Source organism: Phragmites australis, chromosome 4, assembly GCF_958298935.1.
Source record: "Phragmites australis chromosome 4, lpPhrAust1.1, whole genome shotgun sequence".
Lineage (NCBI taxonomy): Eukaryota > Viridiplantae > Streptophyta > Magnoliopsida > Poales > Poaceae > Phragmites > Phragmites australis.
In genome coordinates this window covers 14434682-14447416 of record NC_084924.1, presented here as the reverse complement: position 1 = coordinate 14447416, position 12735 = coordinate 14434682, and the positions used below count along the sequence as shown (strand labels likewise).

Here is a 12735-nt window from a genome sequence, read left to right as displayed (position 1 = left end):
TAAAAATGAGCTTTATTGATAGGTTGCCTCATTAAAAACCTTTCTAGCAAAGGAAAAAAGAGTACAACCTAGCTCAGAAAATTTGAAATTACACGTTCTCATCAGCATCTAGATACAAATTTTGGAATGATTCTTCAAGCTCAGTGTTTTCTGCAATGTGTTACATTCGTGCTTCAGCTTGTTCCCAATCCTTTACTATGGTGAGTATTTCAACCATCTCACTTGATAGATTTGTTCTTCTCTCTTCGATTATCCTTCCAGTAAGACTGAAGGCAGCCTAAGAAAAAACTGTAGATACAGGAACCGTTAACAAATCTCACGCTAACAGTGAAAGCACTGGATAATTTGTCTTGTGCTCATGCCACCATTGCAGTATGTTGAAGTTTTCTTGTTCATGACTAATAACGTCACTGTCAATGAAGGTGGTTAGCTCCCCTCCGGATGTTAGAATTCCGGTGCTCGTAGATGATCGTGATGAAGAGTCTGAACTTCTTGATGAAGAACCTGCACTAAATATTTTCCCCCACGTTGTCGTCTTCTTACTTGTTGTGGGTGCTAGTGGAGGTCGTTGCAGGCGAACTCCGCCATACTTTGTTTCATATTTACTATAAACTTTGAATAACTTAGAACGAACATTAGTATAATAATTAGAATAATCGTGGCCAAAAGTATCACCTAGAATTGCGAGAACTCTACAGAAAGCTGCAATTTTAACTCTAGGATCTAAAATAAAGGCAAAGACGTACAACAAAAGAATTTTTTCCAATACTTTAAGAATTTAGATTTCATAGGAACTACACAATCTCTTAGAAAATTGTCATTTTCATAGTTGTTTAAATGAGTAGCAATTTCAACAATATTATGCACTACTAAACAAGATGTTGGATAATAAACTCCTGATAAACTCACAGTTGAATCATAAAAAAATTTAAGAAACTCCAGTATCCTTTCAGCAACATACCAATGCGCTTCCGTGAGTAAAGTTTGACCCCATGCTGATGGTAATGTGTATGAATAAACACATCAAATGTGCTCTTATATGGTATAATATTTTTAAGCATCAAGAAAGTAGAGTTCCATCTCACCGGCATGTCTAGAGCAAACTTATGTGGACGCACACCCATTGCAACACAATATTGTTTATATGCTGTAATTCGTTGGTTAGAGAAGTTCACAAAAGATATTGCAATACGAAAATCGTCTAGGTATTGCGACAACCTCTTCAAACCGAATTTTACTATAACATTGATAATATGACAAGCACAATATTGATGTAACAAGAAAGATTCAGCATAGGTACTAAACAACGGAGTAAAAATATCCATTGCTCTAGAATTTGCACCGGTATTATCTAAAGTGATAGAAAATATTTTATTCGTGAGACCAAAGTCTGCAACTACTTGAGATATTTTTTCAGCAATATTTTCACCGGTATGCGCGTTGTCAATCAAACGAAAACATATTACTCTCTTTTCTAATTTCCAATCATTAGTAACAAAATGAGCAACCACACTAAGATAATCCTCTCTAGCCCTACCTGCCCATATGTCCGAGGTCAAAGCAACTGAAAATGTACATGTTTGCAATATTTTTTTAAGCTTGCTACGACAAGCATTGTAGTATTTTACCATATCCCTACTAGTTGTCTGTCTAGAAACATGCGTGAATCTAGGATTATGAGCTTGCTTAATGTAATCTTCAAATGCAGCAGAGAAAATGGTGTTGCTGGTGTGGAATGGAAGGGCAGGGTGCTCGTCTATTTATAAGTGAAAAATGGTGATTTTTGTAAAAAAAATCAAATTTTTTGGAGCTCAAACGGTTACAAAACAGCTATAAAATTCAAAAATATCGGGTTAAACGGCCCGTTTAACCCGTTATCCCGCGTGCCTCTGCCGGCCCGTCGTGCCCCCGCGTGCCGGCCGGGTCGTGCCCCGCGCGATGGGCCGTGCAGTGCCGGGCCGGCCGTGCCGTGCTGGGCCGTCACGTACCCGGACCGTGCCGTGCGGGCCGCCTCGAGTCGTGCCTTGCGGGCCGCCTCGAGTCGTGCCGTGCCGTGCCGTGCCGGCCCGTCGTGCCGCACGCTCGACCAAAGCACGGCCCGACCCATCTCTACTCGAGTCGTGCCGTGGCTGGATCGTGCCTACAGTGCCCTGCCTCAGACTGATCCAGTAGGTACGACCTATTTAGATATCTTTACTTTTAACTGAAATAGCATCATCTGTCACTCTGACCACATTTTCAATTGCATTTGCTCAGAATTTCGAGACAGCAGTGTCATGTGACGTTGAATTGTCCTTGTGAGATATCAGCATGCTTATTCCTCACTTTGTGCATAATTATTAATTTTACATGTTTAAGACTACTACACCTGCGGCAACGCCCGGTTTTGACTAGTATCTGTTGTTGCTGAGTTGCCTATGCCTTTAAGCAGTTCAGCTGTTGACCATTACATATTGCTGTTCTTCAGTTGCAGCTTGGCACTAAACGTACAGGAGTGCCAGGTTGAGCACTACAGCTCAAGTGTGGGCAAAAAAATACTAGTAGTTGATTATACATATGTGTCGGTGTTCTGTAATTTTTGCTCGCAATAATCATCACTTAATCGAAGACGATAGACGATAACAGCTGTTTCATAACAGCTGTTCTGTAACTACTGTTTCCATCACTTAATCAAAGACGATAGACGAACAAAATCTAATAAACGGGGGAGAGTTTGATTAAGGTGTTAGGCCAGTACTTAACGCGAAACTCATCTGTTCTTTTCTGAATAAAACACTTCTGCAGTTCTCATCCTTAAGCCTCAAGACAGTCATGTCATGCCCAGGCTAATCATTGAAGAACATCAGTTTGGAAACACTCATGTCATGCCCAAGCAAAACTGCAAGTTCTATCATTGTTAGCTGCAGTGCAAATGCATCGGCAAGCAATCATTGCTGAGGATCTCAGTTCAGTTGCAGGGATGCTGATGCATGGGTGCCTGACATTTGGAGACAAACTGGGTGAGTGATCATGCTGACCGGGTTCTGATCCTACCTGCAGCTAGCTGTTGCGCAAATCTTGGGAATCCTGAATCGTGCACACGTTCCAATTGTCACCTCTGATTCAGTAAGAGGACTTCGTCGACAGAAACAAACGAGGTGCCACTGCAAGAGGGCATTGTATGCATAGTGACATGCATGCTGATTGGGCAAGCTGCCCATGTCAAGCGTCCGGCCGCGCCTGAAGTATGGCAAATCCTTTATGATGGGCCAAACACTTTTTTTTTCCGAGAGCATGATGGGCCAAATACTAAGTACAGGATAACCTAACGGAGGTTTAACATAAAAGACCAAAAATTATAGTTTTTTATTTTCTTTAACCAATTTTTTACGTAAAATAACTAGGTTAAGCAACGTTTTGCCTATGATAAGAGATTATCTTCTTAATTAAGAAAAAAGGCACTGTGCATCGAAGAGAGCTCAACCTTTGGTGTCGGTGGCCTACGCTCACACATTCTACCAACTAAGCTCGTGAACTATGATCTATTCCACCAAATGAGCTAGCTTGGTTCCTCGTGAACTAATGATTAATGCGCATAAAAGAGCCAAAATTTGCCTTATCAAAAAATTTCCAACTCTGACCAAATCTTGCCATTGTTTTGTTTGCCGTTAAAATGTTATCGAGGTTCCCATTTTATTAGGCTTGAGTTCATGAGCCAAAATCTGTTGAAACTTAGGCATCTATTTGGTCACCCCGATTTTGACCAATTAACACCACAGTCTGGCTTTATGTTTTACTAAAATCTGGTACCTTTGACCAATTAACACAAATAAAAAGTTTTTTCAGCTCATTGTTGCCAAAGTTTTGGTGCGTGTCTTTACTGACATCGCAGTTCATTTTCTGGACAAAACTTCTCCCCAACTGAGATAGCCAATGTGCAACTTCTAGATCTAGAGACAGGAGTGACATGACACAGCCAAAAGCATAAACAAAAGTGATCCCTTAGACAGAAATCGAGCACATAAACGGAAGGACAAAAAATGGCGAAGACGCAAGTAGATCAATTTCAGCATTAACATTTTATTACAAGCTAGCACCGTGCTGCCATCATTAGAAGTAGTACATCACATGGCAAACCATGCCATCTCTGTTATTGTTTTTATCATTCTTTTCCCCTTGATTAGCACACAGGCATGACACTCGTGAAACATTACATCATCATCTGGTACATAGTCCTCCAAACATCTGTTTCACCTGCATTCATGCAAGGATCACAAAAAATTAACGAACGTATTATCTTCAGATCCAGCAAGAACAAACGAGGCCAAACCAAAAAAAAATCAAGAAACTTTATTTAGAAAATCTTGGCCCTGTTTTACCTTCGTTCATGCAAGCACGGCGCCCGGCCGCGGCGATCAGTCGCTGTCGCTGCTGCTGCTGCTGTGGCCGTCGTGGCCCTCGCCGTGCTTCTTGTCCTTCTTCTTCTTCTTGTCCTTCTTCTCCTTGTTGTCCTTGTCCTTGTGCTCGCCGGACTTGTCCTTGTGCTCGCCGGACTTGTCCTTGTGCTCGCCGGACTTGTCGCCCTGCTCGCCGGTGATTTTGTCCTTGATCTTCTCCATCATGCCCTCCTTGTGCTCCCCCTCCTTCTTGTGCTCCTCCGCCTTCTTGTGCTGCTCCCCCTCCTTCTTCTTGTCGCCGCCGCCGCCCATGTGGAGCGTCTCCTCGATCTTGTGGATGATGCCCGACATGGTAATGCTTCTTGCTTGCTACTTCTTTTCTTTTTCTCTAAGGAAAATTAACGGCCGGCAATGGAAATGGAATTGGAATGCGATGAGGTGGTGATCTTTGTCTCCCACATCGCCGATATTTATGGAGCGGCGTGGTGGTCCGGGGAATGCGGTGGGGTGCGAAGAAATGGAAGGCCAATCGGATAAGAAGGAAGGCGATGGCACTAAAAAAGGGGGAAATAAATTAAAGGTAGCAATTGCTTTGCGTACCAACTACTGGTTACCAACCATTTTGGTACGTAGAAGTGCCTATTGCATTCTTAATTTAAGAAGGCCATTTATATTTTACTACATGATTTATAACAGTAAACTTGGATTTTTTTATAAAAAGAGAAGAAATAGCTAAATCATGGAAAAAAATCAAAATTACTGATCTATATCCTTATAGACACAATAAGCATTTAATTTCTAGGATTTAAATCTTTGCTAATAATATGTGAATTTGATGTGCCTTCCGGGTATTGATTCATGTCTGATGTTGGTCTATAAAACGAATGTTTTTTTATAAAGTACAATAAATCTACATGATTCTAGCAAATCCGGTGAGAAATGAGTCAATCGTGCCATTTTTTTTTGGAACGGAAATACAGCATGGGAGTGCCCTAATGTTGATTTTTATTGATAAAACCAAAGATAACAGACAAAAATCAGGCAAAAGCAAAAATTGAAGAGAGAACAACAAAGGGAGGAGGAGGGGCTATACGACAGAGCTGCACCAAGAAGAAATGGAAAAGGTGAGGGAACTAGACATTCTGTTGAGATAGAGAAGGACATTGTTTACAAAGCAGTTCTTCCAAGTACTGAAAGAATGAGTTTCCTATATGAAGAATTTTTAGTTTCTTTGTTTGTAAATCCCCCATGCTGCTATGAGGAAGGCTTCCATGAAAAAAGGACAAGTGAAATTGCTCCGCGCATGCTGTATCATGTTGAAGAAATCAAGTTGATGATCCCAAGCAATACCAAAGTAGGACCAATAATTAGCACTGAAGGAGCACTGGAAGAAAAGATGGTAGGTGGTTTCTTTCACATTGTCAATCGTGTCATGTTAGTTCTGGTTAATCTTTTCTCTCGCTCCTAATTTGTTCTTCAATTGGATTAAGGCCCACTAACGTTGCATGTCTTTTCCGAGCTTGATGGCACCTTAGCGCGATGCGGTGGGGCTCTCACTCATCTCTAGCTTGATGCTAGAAATGGAGGTAGCCATGTAGGACACATAAACTTTGACAACACAACTGACAAAAAGACAACCTCAGCGAAAGTTGCTTTCACGAATTCGACACGGGGGGGAGCATAGTGTTTTTCTCCTTGGACCGCAGAGAATCCGCCGCGTCAACCGCCCCGCCGACGTGCGCCGCGTCAACTCCGACGGGGTTGTCGGCAGGAGCTAGCGAGTGTACGCGGCACGCTGCGGTTGGGGAAGCGCAGCCGCCCGGCGTTGGGCCGGGGGTCCTGTCGAGGCGTGTGTGCCGGCCACCAATAGGCGCCGGCCGTGCGTGTGGGGATCACGTAATCTGCGTGTACTGGGCGGTGGCACACATTTTCCTCCTCTCGAGGTGATATTTATCGATGAACGGTGCAACTTGCGACACGACGTGCGGCCGTGGAGGAGCAAGAACCACACAAGTGACAAGCCTTGTGAGAAACGCGCAAGGAACATAGCAGTAAGTTCAGATGTAACTACACACAAAAAAAATCATCCTAATAACAATAAGATTTCAACTGGTTAGAAATATGGTTCGAGTGTCGTTTCAAAAAAAAAAAAATGGTTTTAGTTGGATGTCTAAGAAAAGTTCTTGAGGAAAACTGAGGAGTTTACTTAATCGCACACCTACGGTAAAACAAAGAGGATAGTATTATGGTTTTGTGAAATATTATATCTGTGATGAGGCTCATACACTGAGCATGAAAAAGATATAATTAAAAGCGCCGGTCTGCATCTAGCTAGCCTCGCTGCGGATCTCCAATTCTAGGAGTACAACTCATAGTGAATATGTGATAACGGGCGATTCGAATTAATCCAAGCCTCACACACCTGGTCCTAGACGATTGAGGCAAAAACATGCAGCAAAGATCATACTTTTATATAGAATCGACAGTGATACAGTTTTACTATCGGTTCTTCTACAATCGGTAGTGATGAGCCATCATCATAAGTTCTATAGTAAGTGCATAGTCTCTAGACATGTTTCCTACTAAGGTGCAAAAGTACCATTGGTATGGTAGTAGAGTTGTGGTGTACATCTATTTAGATATCTATAAGTTTAATAACTATATATATTTATAAGTTTAATAGCTAAAGTGCATGATACCCATTGCACCCTTCATCGCCGCACCTTTTCTATGATTGGAGAATGGAATCTGATTCGTGTCGACATGTATGATGGATCTGACTCTTGAAGACGGCTAAATATCATATCCAGCTTTAACTCCAGCAGCCCGCCCACAAATTCTTGATATTTCCGCCAAATCTAGCCCAATACATGCTTAGTCGTACGAATATTGCATAATACGTGACAATATAACATGGAAAAATGGATTAGCTAATCTCCAGTATTTTGGAGAGTCCATTTGATTGGTCATACTCATACATATATATACTAGGTACTAGACTTTCCAAGGTTGTCTTCATGTCTTGTAAAATTTCTAACTGGATGTGGAAGCATTACATAAGCCACTGCATAGTACTCGAAATACCCACACAAATCTGACGAGAATGTTGATTTTTTTAAGACAAGAATGGTATGATAACATGACTAAAGCAATCATTAATTAGCGAAAGCACACAATTCAAGCTTTCTGTAATTCGGCGCATCAAAACAATGACATACGTGTCTCACTGATGCTTGCCAGCTTCGGTTGAAAGGGTATGTGGGTTGTCGGAGTGGTGGGCCATCAAGTAGATGAGAAGAAGAGAGTGAAGGCCCAGCCCAGCCTAAAAAGGAGGGAATGCTCCTGACGGCCTGCGTTGCTTGCTCCTTCTTTACTCCTTCGTTTAAAAATAGTAGCTATATTTCTTTTTAGAAAAATTAATTTTTATATATTTTGATTAATATTTAATTAAATTATAAGAATATCTAGTGTATAAAAATTATACAATCAGGTTTATAATTTAAATAATTTCACACTATATAGATTTTGTAGCTATAAATGATATATTTTGTAAGAAAATCTTAATCAAAATTCAACTTCGAAGACCAAATCTGAAAAAATAGGTCCATTATTTCTGAACGGATGGAGTATATAGCTACCTAGTTCGTTAATTCATTTGTGTGTGATTTGTTTGTCAAGTGCCAGAGATACAGGTGAATAAACACCTGAGAATAGATTTGGAGCTTGGGATCCAACTATTTTAGCCTTTTAGGATGATAAATTTCAGTGTTTCTTTTTGTTCAGAGTTTAGACTATCGTTACACTATTTTTTGGTCACCATGGATCTTCTATCAATCAGTGAAGATGCTAAAACAATATCATATTAAAACGTAGTAGCTGCTGACAGTTTCATGTCTACTCAATTTTGTAAGTAGTCTACATCGGTAGCTTCAGTAAAGCTATCATATGTAAGGACAGCTTCTGTTAAGCTATCTGATGTTTCAGTAGCTTATTTCTATTTGTTCATATACTCTTGTGTGGTTGAAGGTTGATCTTTGGAGTTTGGACCAGATGCCAAGGCCATGAACCGAATATTCGTTAATAATGAGATTTTATTTTGGACCGATATATGTTTTGCCATGTTTTTATCTATTTTGCCCTACTGTTATGCATGGAGTTGGAGTTCATATCAACTGTTCATTTGCGACTTGGTACAGCCTGTTGGTTTTAGCCCTAGATGGAAACCTGGCTCTATCACTGTCCGCCCCAGCTCGAATTTAGAGCTGGGTCCGCCCCTGCTGCCAATGGAAATTCATATCAAGATTGGAGAGACCGAAAAAGGTGCTAAGAATCCATAAATCCATAGCATAATGATGCATTGTGATACTAGCCTCCTGTCAATTCTCTAGCGGACTTAGTCGAAAACATCACAACTCATAGCTCAATCCTTCTTTTCTTCATGAGGGCCACCTCATAGCTAAATTCAGCGCCTGGCTCAGTGGTCTGAAAAAGAGTACTCCGGAGATAAAAGGCATGCCAAGCAAGTTATAGCATTGCCAAAAGCTAAGTCTGGTGCCATCACAGATACTTAGCAGGTGACACCAACTACGTCAATTACGAGCCTACTTTGTCGCATCAACGGTCAATTGTTACAGCAAGTATGCTTCCTTCAGTGAGGCAGCCAAGTCACTTGCCTCTTAACTTTTCGAGGTCAGGGAGATCTGCAAACAAACAAAGGCGTAAGGAGCATGAACCTCTGGTTACTAGTTTAGTTGACTAGGCAAGTGTTTGAATGTTACATCGTTGCTTATTTTACAGAAATAAAATTTAAATATCTTCTAAATCTGAGTGTGCGTAGACACTGAAAAAAAGGGGTTCCTTAAAACATTCCAGGAGAGGTACCCTATTACAATGCAGTAGACGAAAAAAATAATGAAATGAATAAGAAAACTCTGAAAACATCAAAATGCCACCGACTAAATTAGCTTATACTAACAATAAGCAGAGCAGAACATGCAGGTTAGGCCTAGTGCCGAGTGGATAGACTTTGTATATGGGAAGTCTTGTCCACATTAGTAACCCATCTGGTCTAAAATTGATGTTAAGCAGGACAGAAAGTAAAACCTAGGTGTGGTATTCAAGTATAAGATGGGCACTCACAAAGCATTCCATCGTCATCATCACTTTCTTCTCCGTCATTTGCCTGCAACAGTGTGAGAACTGCAATAAGTACCACTAGGCTACATCCAAACAAACAAAAAAGATTTAGATTTTCTTCCCCCCGCCCCCCCTTTTCATACCTCATCAAAGTCATCATCTGAATCCATTGAGGCCTCTGCAAGGGATTTTTAGTTAGGTATGGCTGGATAGATGAAAGAACATAACATTTCAAACTAAAATCCAGATACAAGTGAAGAAATTAGAAGGTGCCATTATACAAGGATGTGACTCCTGCCAATGAAACAAAAGGTGAAACGGTAGCAGGCTCCATGGTGAGACTGTAGAATATTTAGCCACCATATTTAACACTAAATTTACTTCGAATTAACAAAGCAAAACAAATACAACTTATTTAACCTCCCACCAACAATGTTCGTCATGTAATACATCACAGCCTAAGGGAATCGATACTAATCACTTGACCCTTTGGCAGTTGTACAGTCCACCCATAGCACATATGTAATGAAACATGAATTTGGCTGGAGTTTAATAAAAACAAACTGGAAAGGAACCTTAAAAAGACATTTGAATTTTTGCATCCAAAATATAATATAGGTACTTGTTCTTAATTTATGCTAGTTAAAGTGGTCCCATAACAGAGTTCTACATTTCATAAAAAGAAAAACAACTCTGCATAATTCATCAATATAACCTACTGAATTGTAACTTCTAGCCTGCTTTTTACAACCCTTTATTTCTGATGAACTCCATATATTGTGGAACCAAAAAAATGCATGTATTATATCATTAGCACATACCAGATTCTTCATCCTCATCGCACCATTTGTTCCAGTCCACTTTAATATATGGATGCTTTTCCTCTGATTTCAGCAAGCGCTTCCACCAGCCTTTCTTTTCTTTCTGGATAGAACAGATTATGTTTCGCAAGCCTATCTTTGTCTTTGTTTTACTTCCCTATAACAAAGGAAACTCATGTTTAGCCCATTAACAATTCACAGAAGAAACTGATGATCTCTTTCATCAAGATTGGCTGGCAAGCTATCCTGCAGCTAGCAGCTCCAAAGATAAGGACCCAGTTAATTACTTGTTTGTTGAGTTCTTTTTAATCTCTTTCATTTGTCATTACTCACTGATATCACAGTGAGTATGACATGCACTGGTGAATACAAATATTCAGCTAATTAAATGTGGGTTCGCAATTTTCTACATATGAAATGGTTCTGTTATTAACCAAAGGAGATGCCAACATGTTTAATAATATATACATACATATGACCCTTTGGTAGCTTCTAGATAACCAGGTAAGATCAACCCAGATGTAGAAACAAACTATCAACTGAATTGGGCCCATATTGCAATCCAGAACAGGAACCAACAACTACTTACCTCTGGCAGTATGGAATCAAAGAGCTCCAAAGTAAAGCTAAAAGGTTCCCCATGGGCAACAGCTGAGAAGGTAAAGAGGCCCTGAGGTTCAGTCTTCAACACAACATCTTTCGCATCCGGCAAAGAGATAGTCAAGTAAATCTTCTCGGAGCGCTGAGCCCACAGCACCTCAGGTTGGCGGCTGCATGCCAAAAATAGACATCAGATCATACCCAAAAAACAATATACACTTACAACAGAAAAACTGATCAGAAAAAGGATGATTATTCTAAATATTCAATTGATTGCCAAATTGCAAGTGTCGCAGATAACTAAAATTTGATAAAGAGGAAGGAACAGAATGGCTGTTGCAGTTACTGTTACATTGAAATGGTTTCACAAGTTATTGTAACTTGTGGATATCTGCAGAATAACCTGCACATTGCATGTTGACAGGATATGCATTTGGTTATTGAGTAGTATGATCGACTTGCATTTGTCTAGCAATGTGATTGGCATTTGGCTGGTAACCCCAAAGTTTGATAAAGAAGAAGGAACAGAATGGCTGTGGAAACAATCTATTGGTGCCTATTGCAAATAACAAATGTGTGTACACTACAAAGCAAGAACAATGACAGAGTCAATTTATCATATTATAGATATGCGATGCACACTGTGTTACCTTTTTTTTCCACTTATGCTATTGTAAATGACCAGAAACACTTTGGGGTTACCAGCCAAATGCCAATCACATTGCTAGACAAATTCAAGTCGATCGTACTACTCAATAACCAAATGCATATCCTGTCAACATGCAATGTGCAGGTTATTCTGCAGATGTCCACGGGTTACAATAACTTGTGAAACCATTTCAATGTAACAGTAACTGCAACAGCGCTAGATCAAAACTAAATAAGTAAATAGAAGCATTCGAAGCATCGAGGAAACAGGCCCTCTATTTGCGCTACTCCAAGATCAACTAAACAGAACAGTCATTGCATAAGAAACAATAGTAAAACATAATACACCGGACAATCCTATATCAGGGCCTCGGTATCACAAAGCAAAACCGATCTTCCCAGTGGAGACACTTCCAGATACCCAACCCCCAAAAAACTCTATTGCAGCAACCCAGAGAACCCATCTGATCCTACGACCAGTTCACAAGCCGATCAAACAACATGTGCAACCAATCAATCAAGCCCCAAGAAAAAAAGTAACGGCCTATCAGTTACAATGGCGGGACCAGAGCACTCCATCTACCCCGCGCTACGGATGCGAACTCAGATCCCATTCGGCCATTCCCCAACCAGAGCCAAAGAAGAAACAGACACCACGACAACACTCCAAGAACCCAAGGAATCGCCTTCCGTTGGGCACAAACGAACACCAGAGAAAACCCGGACGGGGGTTGAGGGAGAGGGGTGGTGAGGGAGGGAAGGGGATGGGCGGACCGTACCTCATGGCGGCGGAGTAGGGTTCGCAGATGGTGGTGGGGAAAGAGAGGGCGCAGCGGCAAGGGGGGAGAAGAGAGGACGGTGAAGCGCAGCAGCGGCAGCAGGCGCTATTGTTTGCGCTTCGCTGCTGTCACAGCTTTATTTGCTGGGATAAAATCCCGGAAATGCCCCTACTCTTCGTGAGAATTCGCTCTCTTTGCACCTGCCTCTGCCTTTCCTTCCATACCCTTTAATTATCCCAAAAATACATCTTTATAGTATGATTTTTATTTTTATTTTTAAGGAGAATGATCTCAGAGGGTGCTCTATTAATTTCAATGGCAATTCACCGTAATTGCTATGGTAATTTTGACAAAATTTACGCCATTGGAGGAGTG

The 12735-nt window shown here is 40.9% G+C and overlaps 2 protein-coding genes across 2 annotated transcripts; both read right to left on the bottom strand.

Moving 5' to 3' along the window:
• Nucleotides 1-4020: 4020 nt before the first annotated feature.
• LOC133915786 (dehydrin HIRD11-like) lies at nt 4021-4857 on the bottom strand. The gene is made up of 2 exons (XM_062359088.1): nt 4359-4857; nt 4021-4233 (listed from the first exon to the last, which is right to left on the bottom strand). The coding sequence occupies exon 1, from the start codon at nt 4725-4727 to the stop codon at nt 4395-4397; it is 333 nt and encodes a 110-aa protein (XP_062215072.1). The 5' UTR covers nt 4728-4857; the 3' UTR covers nt 4021-4233; nt 4359-4394.
• Nucleotides 4858-8854: 3997 nt separating this feature from the next.
• On the bottom strand, nt 8855-12477 carry LOC133915785 (co-chaperone protein p23-2). The gene is made up of 6 exons (XM_062359087.1): nt 12361-12477; nt 10923-11103; nt 10334-10490; nt 9656-9690; nt 9516-9558; nt 8855-9076 (listed from the first exon to the last, which is right to left on the bottom strand). The coding sequence occupies exons 1-6, from the start codon at nt 12363-12365 to the stop codon at nt 9042-9044; spliced, it is 456 nt and encodes a 151-aa protein (XP_062215071.1). The 5' UTR covers nt 12366-12477; the 3' UTR covers nt 8855-9041.
• Nucleotides 12478-12735: the final 258 nt, after the last annotated feature.

Excerpts from the sequence above, each read along its gene's own strand:
- LOC133915786 (XM_062359088.1), bottom strand. The coding sequence starts at position 4,727 with ATGTCGGGCATCATCCACAAGATCGAGGAGACGCTCCACATGGGCGGC.
- LOC133915785 (XM_062359087.1), bottom strand. Across the intron at positions 9,691-10,333 it reads CGATGAGGATGAAGAATCTG|AGGCCTCAATGGATTCAGAT; the intron begins GTATGTGCTAAT and ends AATCCCTTGCAG. Across the intron at positions 9,559-9,655 it reads CAGATGATGACTTTGATGAG|GCAAATGACGGAGAAGAAAG; the intron begins GTATGAAAAGGG and ends ACACTGTTGCAG.